This window comes from Toxorhynchites rutilus, chromosome 2 (assembly GCF_029784135.1).
Source record: "Toxorhynchites rutilus septentrionalis strain SRP chromosome 2, ASM2978413v1, whole genome shotgun sequence".
NCBI classification, from domain to species: Eukaryota; Metazoa; Arthropoda; class Insecta; order Diptera; family Culicidae; genus Toxorhynchites; species Toxorhynchites rutilus.
In genome coordinates, this window is record NC_073745.1 from 315,930,239 (window position 1) to 315,951,503 (window position 21,265).

The 21,265-nt window shown below is 39.2% G+C and overlaps 1 protein-coding gene across 1 annotated transcript; it reads left to right on the plus strand.

The window, feature by feature from the left end:
- The first annotated feature begins 1,831 nt into the window (after positions 1–1,831).
- LOC129771329 (uncharacterized) lies at positions 1,832–17,475 on the plus strand. The gene is made up of 2 exons (XM_055774863.1): positions 1,832–2,045; positions 11,365–17,475. Exons 1-2 carry the CDS (start codon positions 2,040–2,042, stop codon positions 13,399–13,401), a joined length of 2,043 nt encoding a protein of 680 aa, XP_055630838.1. The 5' UTR covers positions 1,832–2,039; the 3' UTR covers positions 13,402–17,475.
- Positions 17,476–21,265: the final 3,790 nt, after the last annotated feature.

Consider the following 21,265-nt stretch of genomic DNA (forward strand, 5'->3'; position numbering starts at 1 on the left):
AACAGCACGAGCATGCAGATACGTGCATTCCGCAGAGCCTAGTCCCCCTTTGGCATTCAGAAGCCCGGGGGCAGGTGAAAATTCTGGCTAGGTTCGCCTAGTTAAGAAGTGAGATAAGTCTGCCAAAAAATAAAAAAAATTGAAAAAGACAATTAATAAGAAATAGTTTTTCAAATATCTCGAGAATGGTTGCATCTAGAAGGAGATTAATAAAGAGCTTTTTTTTAAATCACACCATAATTTGTGGCTAAAAATGATTGTTAACATACAAAAATTTGAAGTTTCGAAAATTCATAAAAATTTCGATGTTCCACAGAGTTCGTCAAAAATAGTTTTACCATCTTGTACCCGTTTTTTTAAATTTTCTACATGACTTCTATTTGAAATGAAAAAATTAAAAAAAAATTAAAAATGATGTATTTTAGATATTGCAAATTAAAGTTTTGTAAATAAAAAAAATACTAATTTGTTTTCTCAGTGTATATTTTTTCTCACGTTTGGACATCAATACTCTATAACTCATTCTAAGACACTAATTCGGCACGACTCATAGTTTTTGAAATATAAATTATCAAAGATTTTTCTTACTAAAATCGATACGCCCTTTTCAAAAGTTACACTTGAGTCGAAAAATTCCCAATTGCTGTGGAAAACTCATATTTCCTCCATGCCAAACGGAAAACAAACTTTCATTCGGATCAAAAATACTCATGTTTTGTCATTTGTCGATTTGTCATTTGGAACAACTCACATACGACATGCTACAGATAAATAATTTCGGAGCTTTTCCAACAATCCATTATACTAACTAGAGCCTACATAAACAAACAGTAACAACTGGTTTGCTTCTGCATGTTCGAGAAAGTGTTGAATACAATTAAAATTGACGTATTGATGATAAATCCAAAGCTCAAGATAATGAGTTTTACTTGCATTTTTATGAACACAAGTTGAATAACAATCAGGATGTGATGCAACGCGTTTTAAAAGCTAGTTCAGATGCAACCTGTGGAAACATCTTCAATCGAAAACTCAGTCGACAAAACAGCTGCTGTCTCAAAATTCAACCCACAGCATAAATCAATATTCGAAACAACAAACACTTCGGTAATCATCAACACCAGTTTCCCAGGGATGCATTCCTTCAAGCTATTGTAGAGCCCAAAACAGCTCCAAACTACTTTTTGTTCACCCCGAATCTGCTAGCGTTCCCATCGTTAAAGAAACAATGTCATTCATCAATAGCCAAGGTGCGGAGGATAGAGAATCAATTTCCTCCGCGAGGAACATCACTGAAACTGTCTCCATGAGCATTGCTTCTGCCGAAGCAAAAATTTGTCTCGTCGCGTTAGGATATAGCAAACATTGTAAACCATGCTGCAGTGGGTGGGGGCGGTTGGTCGACGCGATGCTCGTAGTAGAATGAATTAATTTGTTGACAAAAATGGGGTTTGTGCTTATGCGAAATGTTACCGCCTGACATTTAGTGATCGTTTCCTCTGTACTTAAAACAGCAACTACAACATGTGTCCAGAAGAGGACGCGCACGCGTTTGCAAATCTCGATAACGTTTTTACAATTGTTCGGCGAAGTGGACTGCACTGTGAGATGGACTGGATCACAAGGAAAAAAAACTTACGCTTGCCTTTGGCGCAATAATGTTTTGAACGCAAGTTTTGCCAGCCCCAACACGTGGTGGAGAATTTCGGGAGAAGATCTCTTCGAGGGAGACGATGCTGTATTGTGACTGAGGATGCCCCTTCTTTTGCTACTTAGTATATAAGTAACGTCGATTGATGGATGCTAAACATCATTCGTTGTAATTGTTTGATCGAGTAAAGATCGGTTGTGGGTTTTGCGCGTACAGTGTTTTGTTCTTGGTTATGTGTGATTGATTTGTTCTGGGATTATAGACGAAATCGACCACTAGAAGAACGATCCAATTTTGGAAACAAGTGCTATAAACTGTGTATAAAAAAGTGCCGAGATAACAACCCGATTGGATTAGAATATTTGTTGACGAGTGCAATCTCAGTTTAATGATGGTGAGTTGTGGTGCCTCGAATCAAAAAGGATTAATCAACCTGGGAAAGAGATAAATAAAACGAACTCAGATCTAGAATCGTCACCCAAATGCGCCATTTCTTCTAAACGTTCATAAACTGTTACATAAAACTGACCCATCGCGAACCGTAGGATTCCTGATGGACTTTGTGAAATGCGATCACATCGTGACAAAGATGATGGTAATCTATGCTCTATGATCCAGTCTAATGGATTGGCACGTGATAGAAACCCATTGTATCTTGGTGAGCGGTCCCGAGATTAAATGCTGGAGCGTCGGAGGTTTTCGCTATTCATTCCCATGAAGCACTTCGAATGTGTGTTTGAAAAAGTTGCAGAGATACAAATCGGTTCAAGTTTTTTTTCTCTGCTCCTCAAATTATGTCATAGTGTGACCTTTCGCCGGTTGTCGGGTTGTCGCGCATTTGTTTGGTGGATCATGTTGTGTGGTGATAGTAATTGCTGGAGATGAAGAAGATTCGCTCGTATGGTAGGAGACAAGCTTGTCAGCTTTGGGCAGGAACATGGGACATAGAGAAGGATGTGGTGGACTTGCGATTGTGGATAATGTAACCGCGCTCTGACAGGAAGATTGTTTGTGGTTTGCTGGTTGGCCAAATTTGGATGCACATGGACCCAAGTTATACGTGAAATAGTTACTTTTACCTCGTCTGTGTGGTGTTGCACAGAGTCGAGGTACAGAGTCAAAGATTAATGGGTACAGAGTAATAAATCAAAGCTTTGCTGGATAGAAGCACTGCATTTAGTGTGGAATGCTATTTGGCAAGTGTCGAAATGCCGCATTGAGTAGTGTATTGCGCGTCAAATTCGCACAAGACGGGTCACAAAACAGAAATAGGTGCCGTAAATTTCTGTACTTTTTACTACTGGTACTGTACAGAATGCAACCAATGACAGTTATGTACTGAGGTGTTGACAATATTGAGTTGCTGTAAAAATATTTAGAAACCAAGCAGTATTGCTACTCAGTACAATTTGTAGCTTCAATCTACCAACTTGCTATGAAAAAAAATAAATGTTCTATTTCTTGTGGTTCCCAAGACCGTGTTTGTATTTAATGTGACCCTGACTCGAACACTACAAGGTCAGGAGCCTGGAGCGACTGACTAATGGCGGGTTTACATTAGGGAGATCTATAGCTATAGATGGATTTATTCACGTGAAAATAAGTGTAAACGGGTGAGAATAAATATGATACACTTATTCGAGGTATATATAACTTGAATAAATTCAGCATATGTAAACGCTTGTGAATTTCTCACTGGTGAGAAATCACTAAAGTTGGATGCAGTTCTACTTCAGGTGAATAAATTCATCGAAAATATGAGTGTATTCATTATAGAAGTTCACGCTAGTGTAAACGGTTGATGCGATTTCTATAAATCTCATCATATTTCTTCACATGAATATATCCCTAGTCTAAACCCACCCGAAGAAAGCAATGACAAAACGTCACTTGTTCTTCAAAGAAATATTACAATATTGTTGTACAACTAAATTAAAAACCAGAATGTCTGGGGGAAATTTCGAGCTGATTTCGATCAAAATAGTATATGAATTTATTTGGTACACTATCCGGTACACTGCAGTTTAGTTTGATTCGCCATTTTATCATAGATTGACTGACACCTGAGCAACACATTTGAATTGGGCAAGTGTGGAGGCGATCTGGCGTAGTGGTAACATCCATGCCTCTCACACTAAAGGTCACGAGTTCAATTCTCACTCCCGACATTCTACCAAAAATGGAAGTAAAAAGTGACGAACCAGCCAAATGAGTTGAAAATCACTATAATACAGATATAAAAAAAAAATTGGGCAAGTTTTTTTTACGGAACCCATGCTCCTGTTCCAGGTACTAATTGCACTTTTCACAAGCAAATTTAGTTCAGCGATAATGCTCATCTTTGGTTAAATCAATACGTCAAAAAGCAATTTCTCCCCATGTAAAATGAAAGGAATCCTCGTATCATTGGCGCGCTCTATGGGCCGGTGGATTCGTTGGTTTGATTTTTTCCTAATGGTGCCGACCAGAACGTAACAGTTAATGGTGACTGCTAGAGGACCATGGTCACCGACTTTTTTGTACCATCATTGAGTGCCTTTAATGTAGAAGAGCTGTAGTTCCGACAAGATGGTACCACATGCAAAACCGTGCATGCTACAAATGATTGTTTGAAAGTAAGGAATAATTTCGAATAGCGGACAGCTCCAATACTATAAATTGGCATCCAAAATCATGTGGCTTAAAATTATTGATCTTTTTTTTTGTGAAGTTTTGTGAGATCTCTGGTGAGTTGGGTTCAAACAGTGGTGAGATTCGCCGTTTTATGTAAAAAATTGAAGTTTTATTGTAAAAATAGGTTCTATCCCGATTCTCGAAAACATTATCTGTCTCTAGCTATCTTTATAGCAGCATACGGATTTCTCGTCAGAAAAACTGCTGGAGTGATCCCCGAGTCTATACAAATTATGGTCTACGTAAGAATGGAAGGGCTACTATGCAAGAACATGCTTCACCATCGATCGGAATATATCGTAGTCGTTTGCAGGTAAATTTTAACGACTAGAGCATTATTTGGATGAGTATTGACGCGCAGCATAATCATATCATGGTGTCTTTGGTCATATTGGGCTGTTTTCTTTCAATATTCGACTCACGCATATAAGTGGTGTTCGGTAGCGAGATCCAGGGATGGCTTCTTCTGGTTTCATGGAAGTCTGGCCAAACAAGAATACGTGTAAATTGATTAATATTTGACGAAGTACTACGTCTTTCATTAAGGGTGCCAAATCAGAAAACAGGTCACGTTTTTATGAAATAAAATTAAGGTTAATAACTATTTTTGCCGCGAACGGATTTTGGCGATACATATACCAAACGAATCGGAAATTCCCTAAGATTTGTTTGATATGCTATACATTACAATCCCATAGCCTGTATATGGAAAATTGGAAGCATTCCCATTTCCTCATACATTTGTTCTGTCCATTTGTGAGCTTTCCCGAACAGAGCTGTCAATAACGAGCAACTTATCGACGAGAAATCGTGTTTCAAATTATGCAGTCGTAATGATAAATATAAACAAGGAGGGAAGTTAGCGGGAGCGAAATATTTACGCTAGGGTATTAGTAATGAATCTCTGCTGAGGCAAATATTCAGCCTTTTTCAAGCAGATTTTCAAGTTTCAAGCACATTGTTCGTTTTCTGTCATCAATGCATTGAACTGACGCTATGGCGAAGCAGGTGTTAAGGTTATATTAAGTTTTTAATTTATTTGGGCTCGCGTGCCAGGCGCAAAACTGCTTTTAACTAGAATTGCATTTGCGCTAATCTTGATCATAATGAAACAGTGCTACTCTTTTCAAGGTTGTTGAGATTAACAGATAGAGCTTATTTCGTTTATTTAGTCACCAAGAAAGTAAATGTCGTTCTGGAATTTTGAATGTGATTTGATTTCGCTTGCCAGTAGTAAAACTTGCTTCACTAGGGATGACAGCTGCGCTTATCTCGAGCAAAGTATTGTTCTGCAAGCACAAGGATGAATCATCAAACTAATATCATCAAATGAGTCTACAATATAAAAAAAACATTTCAGAGCGACCAAACTGGTAGAATGGTTATTTAAAAATTTTCGTAGCATTATAAAATAATATCCGCAGTAATAAACAAGCGACTTGAATTATACCACAGCGTAGTTCTACGTCAACAATGCGGTCGTGTCTTGAACACAATCTCCTATAATTTTTTATTCAAAAAATTATTCTTCTGTCTGAACTTCAATTGGTATGAAATACAGAAAAAATAAATTCAGCTAAACTCCCAGTCGACCGAATTCGTATAGTCGGCCTTTCGTTTAATTCCTGCCATCGGATTTGGTACAACCTCATTCTCTTTGCTTGCCGTAGAACTCCAGTTTGCCTTAAACTGCTTCTGCTCCAAATAGTTTTTTGAGAAACAATGGCACGTTGTTGGCACATGCTGAGTAGATTGACATAACAAAATGGTCATTGTTATGTTAATCCTCGCAATTTGGAGTCACGACCATCATGTAAGTCAACAATTTGGCTTATTTTTTTAGCTCGATACACCGTAGTAGAAAACACTCCCAGCTTGTTTATGACATTTCGAATGAACAGATTGGGGTTTCGCTTGGTCACTCATTTTGCCATCGCTTCCGACTTCTCACTTTTATTGATTTAGCTCCTATTGCTTGGACGCCATTTTGATAATTGAATCCGCGGTGCGGTTTATCCGCGAAAGCGAGTTCCATAATAATTATATGAACCTACCCTAAATTTTACAATAAGTGGTAGGTTTTTGTTCTTCTGTTTTGGTCATGACTTTCACATTATTTGACTACTGGTGTACACGACCTTACAGATGAATAGTTCAATGATTCCTGTATTGATAAAGCATTGTTTTCATACTGAAATATCTGTTTTTTTTAAACGGTTTTTATTATAGAAAATAAAAGTAGTACATTCTCATAAAAAGAAAAAAGCTGGAAAATCGAGCATTTGTAATGTGAGGTTTAAATGATCACATGGTGGTGGTAAAATGAACACCTACACACATGGGATGCTAAATGGGATATATTTATGCATTGTTTCATGTCCAACCTTATTTAAATCATTATTTAGATACTAGGTCAAGTATGCAAAAAAAAGTTTATCTAGCCCCAGTGAAAAGCTATATTTTTTTTCCAAAAAAAAACATCAGAATCAGAAAAAAATAAAACACGGTTAATTGTTGTTCAGTTTCAGTTTATTATTTATGTAAAAACAAAGCAAAAGCATGCGAGTTGAAAACAAAAAAATTAAATTCCCTTGTATTTGAGACATAATGTAAAAAAAAAAAAAAAATAACGCAAAAAAGTATACCCTCCGTCTGGCTCACATAGTTTTAGTACTTCGTATGATCGCCTTTGGCTTCAATAACTGCTCGGTATCGTTGTGGCATCGACTCAACAAGCCTAGCAGTTATCTCCGGAGTGATTGTGTCACATTCAGTTGAGATTACCTGCCGTAATTGCTGGATGCTTGTTGGTTTTTGCTCCTGGAGCTTAATTTTCAAAATTGACCAGAAATGCTCGATCGGGATGAGATCGGGAGACTGTGGTGGCCACTCCATAGCCTTGATACCTTGAGCCACTGCGAAACCAGTTTTAAGATGTGCTATCCGTCTTGTTGGAACGTATATCTGCGCCCCAACTCTAGCTTTTGTGCAGACGCTAGTAGTTTAAGTTTCAAAATATCCAAATAAACCACCTTGGTCACGATTCCATCGATGAACTCAAGTTCCCCAACGCATAACTCAACCTGCAGAAAAAAAAATCATGCTCAGTTGATTGAAAAATCTATGCTGGTAAAGTAACTCACCGTCGCCATGCTTGACTGTAAGCCTCAAATACTCCTCTTTCAAACTTTCACCGGCTCGCTGCCATGGCTCCGGCCAGCTGTCTTTGAAAGACGCCTCGATCGCGTAGCTGGTGATATAGAACCACGCTTTTTGTACCTCTGCGCAATCCTAGCGACCGTATCTTTGTAAAGCTAAAACTCTATAAAACACACTTAAATCGTAGTATCCGTTTGGGGGTGGATAAACTTTTTTTTGCGTAATTTTTTACCCTTTTCCATAATTCATCTCATAAAATCTCCAGAAAACATATAAACGCCGTATTTTCAATGGCAATGTGATAAATAAACATAAATTAATAAATCACGGAGGATACGCTTATCAAATTAACCTGATTTTCACCAGAAGAACAAAAAATGTAAATTGGTAGGGAGGTGGATAAACTTTTTTGCATACTGTAATCGTAATTAGAATTTTCTCATACGTACAAAAACGTAGTAAGAAACACATAACGCTTCACATAATAAGGTTTGGTTTTGGTTGGGGCGGTATATTTTTCCAGGATAAACCCTTGAGGACCCCTTGGGACCCCTTGAAGAGCAACACGTGATAGGGGTCTATCAGCTTAGTGAAAAGCAGGGCCTAAAATATTTGAAGATGAAAAATGAAAATCGACTTTCCTTTCAGTACCTTCGCTTTGACTAGGACTACTTCGGCATTCGCCGTCAACATGATATGAATTGACTAGAAAATAAATTGACGAGCGTAGAGAGCGAGGATAAGTGATGAACATTCTAGCAAATGGTTATTCTAATTGACGTGACTAATAAATACAAATCTACCTCTTCGTTCAAATTGACTTCAATCCATACTTCTACTCCCCCTGACACGAATCTAGTTACCCGCGTACACAATCTTATTGTAACGTCCATATAAAGTGAAACGAAAACTTGATTTCTGATGCAAAAAAGTAGTTACGCCTTGAATGTACGGTTTACTGTTTAGCCACCGTGAACTCAAACCAACGATCTTAGGCAGTTATCAGGTGTGCTATAAAGGTCCTCGCGTTAGTATTATTAAATAGTGTGCAAAATGGCGTGCAGTTTGGGAGGAACTCTAAACATAATTTTAGATCACTTTGCTTACGAGTTCAATTTTGTGAAAAATATATAGAAAAAACGGGTTTATATCAACCAAATTCACAAATTTGTCTGTGTGAGGGAAGGCACTTCAATGTGTAATGAAGTCCATTTGACCGGGAAGAATGAAATGATATAGCCGAGTCGTAGAGTGAAATAGCAACTAAACATCCGAATGTCTGTTGAGTCATGTTGACGGGGAAACTGCTGGAAGGAGCCAGAACTCATTTCCAATTGAATACGAAGGCGAATTTCTTCATAGTACCGTGACAAGGTTGGAAGTTTTCTCCCAAACAACAATATATTTTCGAGGGCTAACTAATTACTGAAATCAAACAAAATATTAGGTTGGGGAAAGAGTAATCCATTATTTTTGGGTGAAATTCATTTTAATTTTAATATGCTTTAGATTGTCCGATTTGGGACAAATATGCACCTTTTATTTGTAAAATTTGCGGCCATTCTAAAGGTAGCTTCATAATGTCTCTATCATAGAGTTCTTGGTCCTTATTGACGAAAAACTTTAGCAATAGATTTGTTCAATCTTCCCTTCATCCTATTTTCTTATCACTCAGGAAATCTTGCAATTCGAAGAAAAGGTGGTAATAGGTTGGTGCCAGGTTCAGATTATATTGTGGATGCATTAAAACATCTCAATCAGAAGCTCTCAGAAAAAGGTGGCCTTGCGTTGTCCTGATGGAAAAAAACACCTCTTCTGTTGGCCTATTTTGAACGTTTCTGGTCAATTGCAAGCTTCAAGCGGTCTATTTGTTAACAGTAGAGATCTTAATTTAAGGTATTGCACTAAATAAAAAATAAAAAAAAAAATTAAAAAAGTTTGAGAAAATTAAAAAAATTTGAAAAATAAATTAAGATGCACGTTTTCTATTGTTGCAGTATCGGCAACATAAACACCATTCACAATTTCAGTGGCCTGGCTTGCATTTTCGCAAGAAAAAGTGTAAAATGTACCGAATTTTCTCTTTGTTGACCACCATTGTTAACATCCTGTAACTCACAATTGAATGGAGCAAACAAAAAACAGCAAACGTTTTTATTAGTGTGAAATGTCACCTTTACAACGAGCTTATACTTAAAATTGTATGATCGATATTACGCAAATATATAATATATATATTTATAGTTATATAAAACTTTTTTCCTAACCTAATATGTGTTAACCTCTTCTAGAATTTGTGAACAGTCGCCCAAACTGATCATTTGTCGAAGATATCAGATGTCACCCAGATATGGGTGATACATTTCTCGTTTAAAATGAATAGGATTTTTAGAAAGAATTTGATGGAATAGACACTCAAATATAATTAGAGGATGCATAGAAAAATAATAAAATCAAAAACATAAAATATGTTTTCTCTATTATACTTTTCATTCATTTATATTTCGGATGATCTTACGAATCTCCTTGTCTTCCCTTCTAAATCTCCTAATTATCTCCCAGCATTGTATTGGAATGTATTTTTTGTTATCACGAGCACGAACACGAGCTGGTATAAAGAAGTTGAAAAATTGGATGCGTGTTTCTGCACTACAATAGTTCAAGCAGTTCAATGAATCTTCAATAGTCAATTCAAGGTCAATAAATCTTTAGTGATAAGCCACGTATTTTGCCAAACGCAGTTTGATTCCAATGCTGATTGATTGTCTGGGTAGGATGTGATTTTTGACAGGTTCAACGTAGTTCTCTATGTCTGCACTGTAATGTAGATGATTTTGGTCACTCTTGTGATTGGACACATTAGAAATTATAAGATTATCTTAATCTGAGTCGAGTAACTAGTTATGTGTTCCTATGAGTTTGATGGGCGAGGAATGAATTTAGTGCGAAGTTCAGTTCAATCATATCGCAATCAGCGTATAAATTGTAAAAATATTGTTTGGTAATAATAAATCCTAAACGTTTCGTGACATCGCGTTTGGAATTTAATTAGTATGTGATAAGCTTCCTTCTCATTCAAAACCATTCATCAAAGATGATGGTATCAAGCCAATAACTACAGGTTAGGATCGGTAGCTTCTGTTTATTGATGTCAACCGCTTCATGTATGCAACGTTGATACATTCACCAACAAATTCGAGGCGGAAATTATGGGTTCATGTTTCCAATGCTATCATTCCGAGCCACCGGTTAAACTTCCTGTGACCAAACAAGTCAATCCATGGTGCGAACCATTGCCAAACTAGGAAAGCACACGCTTACAGCATTCCCAGTAAATAAACTATCAGCCGTAATGCTCTCGAATAACCGCTTGTCTCTTTATAACTATAGCCCCCCTAAATAAAATCAAGACCCGCGTAATACGAGGGTCTCACATGGGATCTTCCATGCACTTTTGCCTTTTACTTTCGATGTCTCTAATCCGGGAAGGCTTCACTCGGCTGTACCCCAACAACAACAACAACCGTGTCATTGTCGATAGCATGCATAATTTTGTTTGTCAGCTTGAAACGCGCACATGGTTCAAGTATTTCCCCCCGGTAACCAAGCACTGATTGGAGCCACCGAGCGTCGCATTTCATAGAGATTGTTTGTTATTTTTTTTCCTCCCGTTCGACGTTCACATTTAGGTTTCAAATAATCAACCCAATCACACGGTGAAGGGGGTCTCTGCTCAGCACATTATGGGAAAACCATCGTCAATTGTATTACTATTGGTCTGACCCAAAAAAGAACCTATCTATCTTAATAGCATTTGAAGAGCCCCATGTTTACGTTTAGTAATTTAAGATTTGTTGCTTTTTTTCGTTGTATAATTTCAGATGTTGAAACTGTTGATAGCGGCATGGCTCATTACGCACAGCCTCGGACGACCAGATGTTTCCCACCTGTTTAAACAGAATCAAACCGGCCAACGGCTGAGACAACAGAACAAGTCTAGCTTCCTGGAGTATTTGGATTCGCTGAATGGAACTAATGTCAATGAACTTAACGCGCAAGCTAGTTCAGGGTTTGACAGTAGAAACGGGCAGTTAAGAGAATTCATTCAACCCTCGCCTTTCAAGAGAAACACGGAAGAGCAGGGTTATACATATGAAAAGCCGACAGTCGGTCCGTTTGATTATCCAGTCAATCCGGATGCTAATCTCATCAAACCAGTTTCCACTCAAGCTCCAGAATATCTGCCACCATCGGAGCTGGAGTCGTTTACAAGTACTGTCGATAAGAACTTGGTGATTTCCAGTTCCCAAGCGCCAGCAGCACAGCAGTCGTATCCAGAATCAACGTATAGTCTTGTCGTTGTTGGTGAAAACGGTGATCATAGTTCGACCTCGAAACCAGTGGATATATACAATGTTCAGCCCTCAACTCAGCCACAGGATGGTTACAGTAAACAAGAAGAATTCACTTCACGTGGACCTACGCAAGAATCCGTTACACAAACTGATGCTATTGGATCTAGATTTGAAAATGGTTACACGGGGTATACACAGGAACCAATGGCTTCCACGCTTGATACATTCAATGGACAGGAACCCGTTGAAGGGGATAATGGTTATAGTTATGTGAAACCAGATCAACCACAAATTCCTAATCTGGACGAAAAAATCGGGGAGCCCTTAGATATTAACGAGCTAGCGACAACTACCGCAGTGCCGGTGACTACTCGAAAATACAACGGTCATATCATTCCTCCAAAGCCACTATCGGAATTGAATGGTCCCACACAGTATAGTACTCCGCAAGCCCCTGAAGAAACGTACGCCCCTGTGACCGCATCGGTGCAAATAACAACTCGTTCGGATCTCGGGAATGTGGGATCTACCTCTGCCCCAGAATACCTTCCCCCTGACGGCTCCCACGCTACTGAAGGACAAGGTGAAGTCCCAGAGAAACCTCAGTCATACGACCAAAACATTTCCAACAGATTTGATCAGGATACTACCACTGTTGGATATAACCAGGAAACCGCAGCAACCTCAGGCTATCCAGACATTAGTCAAGACAATAAAGTTGATTCAGGATCCTTCAGTTCTTCACAAGGCACTACCCCTGCTGATGTTGGTTATACAAGTTTAAATCAGGAAACATTTGCTCCTGAAAGTGCCTCAGTATCAACTGTACCTGCTGAACGCCCGTCTTCTTCCAGCTCAGAGTCAACATCAGTTCCAGAGTACACTTCTATTGGTCAACCTTCAACTTACGAGCCATTCAATGATGCACCTGCGGATGGATTCACTCCCTCCTACCGACCTAATAATGAACCTCTGTATTCGACTGTTACCTCTGGCCAATATGACTTGCCAACTTCCACATCAGCTCCAGATTACTTACCACCCGGATCAGAAAAGCCGGAAGGTTTCCACCTTCCGTCAGCAGGTATCAACGATGGTGGTTTCACCTCACCTACAGAGCAGCCGAACTATTCGGGCGTTCCATCCGCAAACCGACTGAACATCCCAACCGAAACATCGATTGCACCTACAGACAGCAGAAATGCACCCGTAACAAGCCCTGAATCAGAAAACGACGTTGGATTTTCAATCGTGGTTGAGGAAAGTACTTCCTCTGTACCGTTGGAGTTGTCGTCGAGCGCAGCCACCTCTGAACCACGACTGGCCAGTACCGTTGATGACACAATCACAACTTACCATCCGAGCTCCACACATAAACCACTCGTCGAATCGGAAGCGGAAGAATCCGAACTGAAACCCCGCGTCTCGATTGACAGCCCAACCACAGCCTATGAGGTACAGCAGCCGACGGAGGGCACACAGCGGCCATCGCCGGCGGGACCCTCGCACACGCTCGAGAGCGATGGTTATCACTATAAGATACCCAGCATTCCCTTCCCCTAGGGCCGAGGACAAGGTATCATCCTCAACTCAAAGTGCATCCATTTCCCTCACGCCACCCCTGATGAGAGCATTACGAAAGACCTTTTGAAAGACGGACACCACGACTTATTAACTTAACGGACTGAACTGAAAGCTAGCGCCAAGTTATTTATTTTGTTTTCATCGTTAATATTTTTCTAACACCATATCTTTTCTCTCGTTTCGATCGACGGGATGAAGGGGACAATAGGTAGTTGTCATCAGATGTTGCCGAGGGCGATTGGGGTGCTGCATGCAACATGCGGAATATAATTCATGCGATTATATAATTCAAAATGCTGCTGAAAACAATTGGTGATTTGCTCAGCTTCAATGCCCAATTTGTGCGCGATATGTTGTGCTGAAAGGGGGAACAGATCTCGAAAAGTGCAACAGTTGCAACACATATTTGTTGCCTCCCCAATAGGATGGCATTGGGCTGACGGGGGTTATCTCGGGGGTTTATCCGGTCGAAGAGGTTATGGCAGTGACAAACGTAAACGTTGAATCTCTATATTCGAGATCTGCTCCACTGTTTGGTATCGAGTGAGAGGAGCATGATTATGTTGAAAACGGTGCGTTGATGTGTTGTTTAAATACAAAAAACTTAATAACAATTAATTAATTGGGGTTATTGCTGAATTTTTGAATCTATTTTCTTCTATTGCTTCTACGAGATTCTTACATTGAAACAGATCCTTTAATACTTCTGACTCATATGGTTCGTTTTGAATTATATCTACACATAAAATGATTATGGGCCCTATTCCAGAAAACGAGCCGAGTAATTCGTCTCGTCTCGGCTTCAGTCACTGTCGAGACGAGCAAAATATCCTATTCCAGCACATGAGTTTCATTGAAATCTTTTATTTGGTAGACTGGAAAGACTTCTGTCACATTTCCTCGGTATGATCAGTGATGTCAGATGTGAAGATATGTTTTTATTCCGAGAAAATGATTCTCACATAAAGTTGATCAAACGAGACTGTTTTCTCAGTGCCAAAATCCTAAAATCATAACAAAGAGGAATAAGTTTCATATATCTTTTTTGTTTTGACGACATTTTTTCACCAGCATATGGTTTCATCGCTCACACGTTTCGTTATTATGGAGTTATTGAGGCCAATGTTTATTCACCTAAGCAACGATTTATAAATGAAAATTTCAAATCTCTATGCATGTATTTCCCTTAATAGTTGCACAATAAAGTACTCTAGTTTTTCACATGCATAGTAACAAACTTCGAAACATCTAGATACGATGATTGAAACACATTATATAAAATAAGAATCAGTAGAAAAACATTGTTTTATCAAAAAAATCTCAGAAAATGAGTCCTAATTTTTTTTTGTTCTATATGATTATGACGACACTTTTCGTGCAGTGTAAATATTTTCAAAACAAACACCTGGCATCCCTGGTTATGATGTTCAATGTTTACATTTTGTTGTGGTGTTTGTAAAATGCCCATTTAAAAATCTGTAAAAAAAATCAAATGGCTGAATTAAATTTTTGTGGTTGCAGTTAAAACATATAGGGTAACACGGGGTGATTTGGACCACCCTTTTATCTCAAAAAGTACGGCTCGACTTGGATTTTTTTAAAATGTCATCACCTTCTAGTGTTGAACCGTATGTACCTAACGTAAAAAAAAATTGGTAAAACTCGACAAGTGGAAGGAAACGGTAGCATGAACACAACAAGCACTGAGTTTTCGATCGTGGGTTTTAGTGTTTTCCCGCTGAATAAACAAACTTTTCGTGTATTGTGCAGTAAAGTTTTGTTCGTCTACAGAAAAGGAACATTTTGATGCAGCGAAACTGTAAGTTTGATAACAATAAATGAATGTAATTGCATTTTATTTTTTGCATGTTGTGTGGGGTGATTTGGTCATGTTTCCGTGGCATTCGTCCTTGTAGATTTGTTCGTTGTCGTTCCTAGATGCAATGAAGGACTGACCTATTTTGCCAACTTCACATGTCGCTTGTCAGATAGAATTACGCTAGAATCGTATTTCTTAAACCACTCTTTGGAACGGTGTTCTTAGAGGTGGCGACATAGTGTTTCAATCCCGTATAGCTTTGATGTAGGACTCATCACCCAATACAGTGTAGAACGGATTTGTGTTTTCCCGTTTTGATGTCTTACGAACTTTGTATACCATTAGTCCACAAAACGATTCTTGGTTCTTTTAAACAAAACGTAATGAATCTTCTTCTGTTTTGCCACATTTCAAATCGAAATGTTGACTGGACGCTTGAATCAGTTCAATGCTCGTTCAAATTCATTCTCGTTTGAATTTGCCTTTTTCTTATCGCATTATTCGGTATCTTCCTCAGATGCTCTATCGGGTTCACATCTGGACTCTGAGGAGGCCAGTTTTTTGTTGGTATTCTGCAAAAGTCACATCATAGTATTTTGAGCTGTTTGCATGGTTTTGTTATCTTTCTGGAAGACATATGTCTATTATAGTCCTAACTTCTTGGCACTGACATTTAAATTTTCTTTCAATATACATCTGATGACTGATGCCCCCTTTAATAATGTGTAATTTTCCAGAAACCCGCTGCCCTCATGCACCCACACACCTTGACGGAACCCATACCATTTTTCACTGCTGGAAGGCTCTGCCGTTGAATTCCTGTATTCTATTTTCGTCATACAATACTTGCTCCCGTTTGAAAATACGATTTGATGTCAAAAAATTTCTGTTTCAAATCGATGTTCCTTGTCAAACTTAAAGCCATTTCTGACAGGGCTGTGATGGTGTAATGGTCAAGGATCCTACTAGGAAAGAAGAAATAATTCTATTGGTTTATATTCAAATCAATGGTTTTCTGACGGGACGGAGACGAGTGAATCGGATGATTTAAAGTTTACGTAAAATAAGAAAAGAGGGGAAACTGATCAGAGTAGACCAACGTCTTGACATCCCTGTCAATTCAGTCGAGCTGTCAAGTTTCTTTTGTTTCTTTCGCAATGTGAGTGTGGCTTGAGTTGATTTATATGGTTATGATTTTCTATACCAGCTACAAAAACCGTCATCTTTTCCAGCCCCTTGGAGTAGACTGCCTTGTTTTGTATTTCGTGATTTGTCCGATCTGTCATAAAGTAATTTCAGAAATTCTCAACAGCTTAAAGAATGAAGATGTTGTTCATGCAACTCTATATACAAATTCTGGAATGCGTTGTAACACTTCAAAACATTTAACGCTATATCGAGGATACATTTCAACATTTAATGCCATATATTAGAATTTACCTATATTTGACATATCTTTGGACTTTGTGAATCTTGAACAACGTGTGATCTAGTGCCTCATATTATTCCTACTAATTATTTGAACAATTTTCATGTTGATCTGGATTTGTAGAATGGTTACTGAATGTATTGTTTCACTGTCGTGACTGTAATCTCACGGCGTGAGAACATCAACATTTCATACATATTTCATTACCGATTGGGAAGTTTAGTACCTTGAAATCAATTTCTAATATCTCATCGGAATTGCTATTTATTTCAATTGTCTCAATGATCAAGGTCTCAAACAAAGTTCTCACAACAATGACAACATTTTCAACGTTAACACAATTTTATCAACATACAACAACTCGACGCAACGTCTTGCCAAGCCATGTTTTCTGTGGGACTTTTAAGAGGTCCAAGTTTCGGATCGAACATGTGAAAACTCTCACGAGGTTTTTAAGCGCGCTTTAAAGCTGCACTTGCAAAGTGACTAACAGCGTCGCGTCTCAATTCTCTCTATATATGCTTCAATATATGGTGATGATCGATGATTATGACGTTTGTGGCAGCATTTATTACTGCACACTCTAATAAAACCGTGCACCGCTCGGTTTCGGATTCAGCAGCATCTTCGCATAAGATGCTAACAACATGGGGTAGCATCACTCGCCCTCGGCACAGGATGGTTTGCTTTGCCCAATTCCTATGCTTCGTTAGATATTGATTTTCGAAGTTGACCTATTTTACGTAACCCCTTCATACCCACCGTCTGATGTTCCTATCCTACATACTCATTCCAACTAACAGTTTTACGAGTGATTATTTAAACAGTAGAAGTGAAATAAAGATGTTAAGAAAAAAAAAACCGTTTATGCGTATCATTTCAACAAGATCATAACTTATTCCCTCCTTGCGTTGCCTTGCACACATTCGACCGGTCAAGTTTATTATGTCAAACCCGCGGTTGCTCGTGTTGCCTCATCCGATGGTAGCGATTGTTTTCAGGGCAGTGATCGACAATGGTGACTCAGCCATTAGAGCTAATTAGGTTTCACGATGATTTTTGGTTTTCCGATGAATTGTTAATTGACCCGCGGATAATTACCCCGATTTGGAAGCGTTACTTCGGAAGGACTGATTCACAACAAGCAACAAAAAGACAATCAATTGCTCCGTCATTATACGTCCCGTGTGAAAAAGGGGCCGGTCGTGATCGTGTGGGGGCGATTCGATCGGCGGTCGCGTTGGGTCTTTCATCACGGTAAGTAGTCGAGATCGTTGAGAGCCAGCCAGCCAGCCAGCCGCCAGCAGGAGGAGGGTTGGATTAGTTGACACTGGTTTAATGATACGCGTGGCAAATGCTGAGGCTAATAAGATTTGTGGGGATCAGCCGGGGCTGATCAAGTCATTATTATATAATTATCAAATCGACGCAGGTGGGTAAATAAGAAGGTGCTATAATTGAGTGATTACATCGTTAGTTGATGGTAATGCATGAGAAAGTTGTCCTGGGTGCACAGCTCTAATGGAGACGTTCATGTTTTGTGCGTCTTGTGGTAATTAAGACGAACCACTCGTCGAGAGTGGTCAGTGGCGTCGAATATGAAAGCATGTTTCATACAGTTTTTTTTTCATTGAATCTATAATGTGTTGGATAACATATTCTAATATATATTGATTTTTTAATCTTCTGTCTAGGTGGGAATGTTTCTATATTGTTACCGTCATTCTCGATTGTTAGATTCAACACCTATTGTCCTTCAACAAGTTTGAGGTTTTCGGATGTGAAAATAGTTGACAAGTGAATCACAAAAGGATATAATAGCATAAAGGGTGTGTCACATCAAATTGCATCACGGAAAAAACGCTGTAGAAATTTAATTTTTAGGAATTATATCTTCAGCTTTCGCTTATAATCAGATAAGAGTGTATAGATCACGTTGGCCATGCTTCACTGTCAATTTTTTGTAAATTTGGAAAAATGTCGTCGAACGAAAAAGAGCGTCGTGAATTAATCCTGTGCACTCATTTCGAGAATCCGGAGTTGTCACATCGGGACATCGGTAAGATGCTGGGAATCGTCCAATCCACGGTCAGCAGAGTACTAAAACGATACTTCGAGAACCTAACCATCGACCGGAAGGTGAAGAACGGCAAAAATGGATGCTCCGTCAGTGAAAAAGATCACAAGCGCGTAGTTAAGCAGTTAAGACGTGATCCGAGAAGTTCGGTCCGGGATGTCGCCAATAAGCTGAATTTGTCAAGTTCATTCGTCCAGCGGACCAAGCAGCGGGAGGGCCTGCGTACATACAAGGTTCAGAAGGCTCCTAACCGCGACGAAAGGCAAAACATGGTGGGGAAGACGCGAGCCCGGAAGCTGTACACCGAAATGCTGACGAAGCCGCATTGCCTGGTAATGGACGACGAAACCTACGTCAAAGTGGACTTTCGTCAGCTGCCGGGCCTGTTGTTCTTCTCCGCAGAGGACAAATTCAGCGTTCCGGAGGAGATTCGCAAGCAGAAACTATCCAAGTTTGCCAAAAAGTATATGGTGTGGCAAGCGATCTGCTCTTGCGGAAAGCGGAGCGCCCCCTTCGTGATGACCGGCACGGTAAACGGGCAGGTTTACCTTAAGGAGTGCCTACAGAAGCGCTTACTACCTCTATTGAAGCAGCACGAGGGCCTGACCATCTTCTGGCCGGATCTCGTTTCGTGCCACTATTCAAAGGACGTGTTGGAGTGGTACGAAGCCAACGGGGTCACCTTCGTGCCAAAGGAAATGAACCCGCCCAACGCGCCGGAGCTTCACCCAATAGAGAAATATTGGGCGATTATGAAGCAGGCCTTCCGGAAGAACCCAAAAGTTGTCGAATCGGAGGCGGACTTCAAGAGAAAATGGATTTCTGTTCAAAAAAAAAAACTACAACCTGACGTTGTACAGAACCTTATGGACGGGGTAAAGAGGAAGGTGCGAGCATACGGGCTTGGGCTCGAAGTATGAATGAAAAGAAAATGCCAAAAGTTGTTTAATAGTTTTTATTTTACTGTCTAAAATTTTCAAAAGGATCTTTCTACTGGGCGAATTTCTACAGCGTTTTTTCCGTGATGCAATTTGATGTGACACACCCTTTAATCATATGCAAGAACTTTTATTTAATTTTTTTCTTGAAACAATACAAAACTCATCACGACTTCAATTCTGTTGGATTGGAAGGCATAGGGGATAGAAAATTGGCCGTTTTTCAATTTGTTAATTACATTTACTTATTACAGAATTTTTTTTAAATTTATGATTCACTATCGCAGACTACGAATTTCGGATTCCATCATCAGATTTATTTTATTTGTTTTTTGATGTCTCTGATGCGTAATTTTATTGTAACTTCAAAAACAAATTCTAATCCTCATTATAAGTCAAAATATATGGCGTTGGATGGCGTTGTCTAGAGTGAAACTAAAAAAACATGGAGTCAAATCGTTTATACTTCTGATGCAATGCTACATGCTGTCTACCTTTGTTTATTTTCTAGAGGCTTTAAACTTAATTATTCGCAACGTGACATGCGTGGAGCATGCATACTTTTCATCTTCACAAAATTAAGATAACTCCATTGTTTTGGTTCGACCGAAACAACAGTCGATGAAGACTGGTTCCAACCCGTCTCCGGTTTGGTTACATTTCCTTCACTCACTTCTACTCAATTAACAAAACAGATTAACCCTTTTGTTCCTGTGATGCAGCTCCCATATCTGTTGGATTGTCATTGTTGGTCAAAGCCTTAAGGCGCCATTCCTTCGAATCGACTTGATACATGCTACAAGTCAATGGGCGGTCAACAACAATGGATATACAGGGTTTTCCATTTCGGGCTTCCGAAAGTATACAGCCCTGCGCTGACAACCGTTTGACATAGCTCTCAACCAAAGCGTCATATCGTTAGTTGAATGTCTGTCATTTTACAATATGGATCGTTTTAGCATCGCACAACGTGTTAATTTTGTTAAATTATACTATAAAAATGATGAAAAACCGGCAAATGTTTTTCGAGCATTACGGACGAATTTTGGTCGTCATGGACGGCCTACAGAGCACACAATCACTAGTGCGTAAATTCGAACAAACTGGATCCGTAGCGTATATTGTGAAACCTGTGCATCATCGTAATGTGCGTTCGGCCGCAAATATTGCTGCTGTTGCTGCCTGTGTGGAGGATGACTCGAATGTTTCGATTCCACGGCGTGCTCAGCAATTGGGCTAGTCAAACACATCATTGTGGCGAATTTTGCATTTGGACTTGCACCTATTAAGAATTTGTTTATTCATTACTATCAACAGGCCTGAACATGAGTGCCCTAATGATACCTAATAAATTAATAACATAAAATACTTAATCTACTTAAAACTATGCCTAACTGGAAAGAGCGGTCAAGAATGCCTTTCTTAAACTGGCGCGAGATAAGTGAAAGTCATAAGATAAGTAACAGCGGTTAAATACACGAGACATACTCGATACGGGTTCGTTGTAACCGTAGTTTGTGCGAGAGTGAGGAAGGCAGAGAAATGTATGTGAACGCAGGAACCTACATCCATATAAAGTC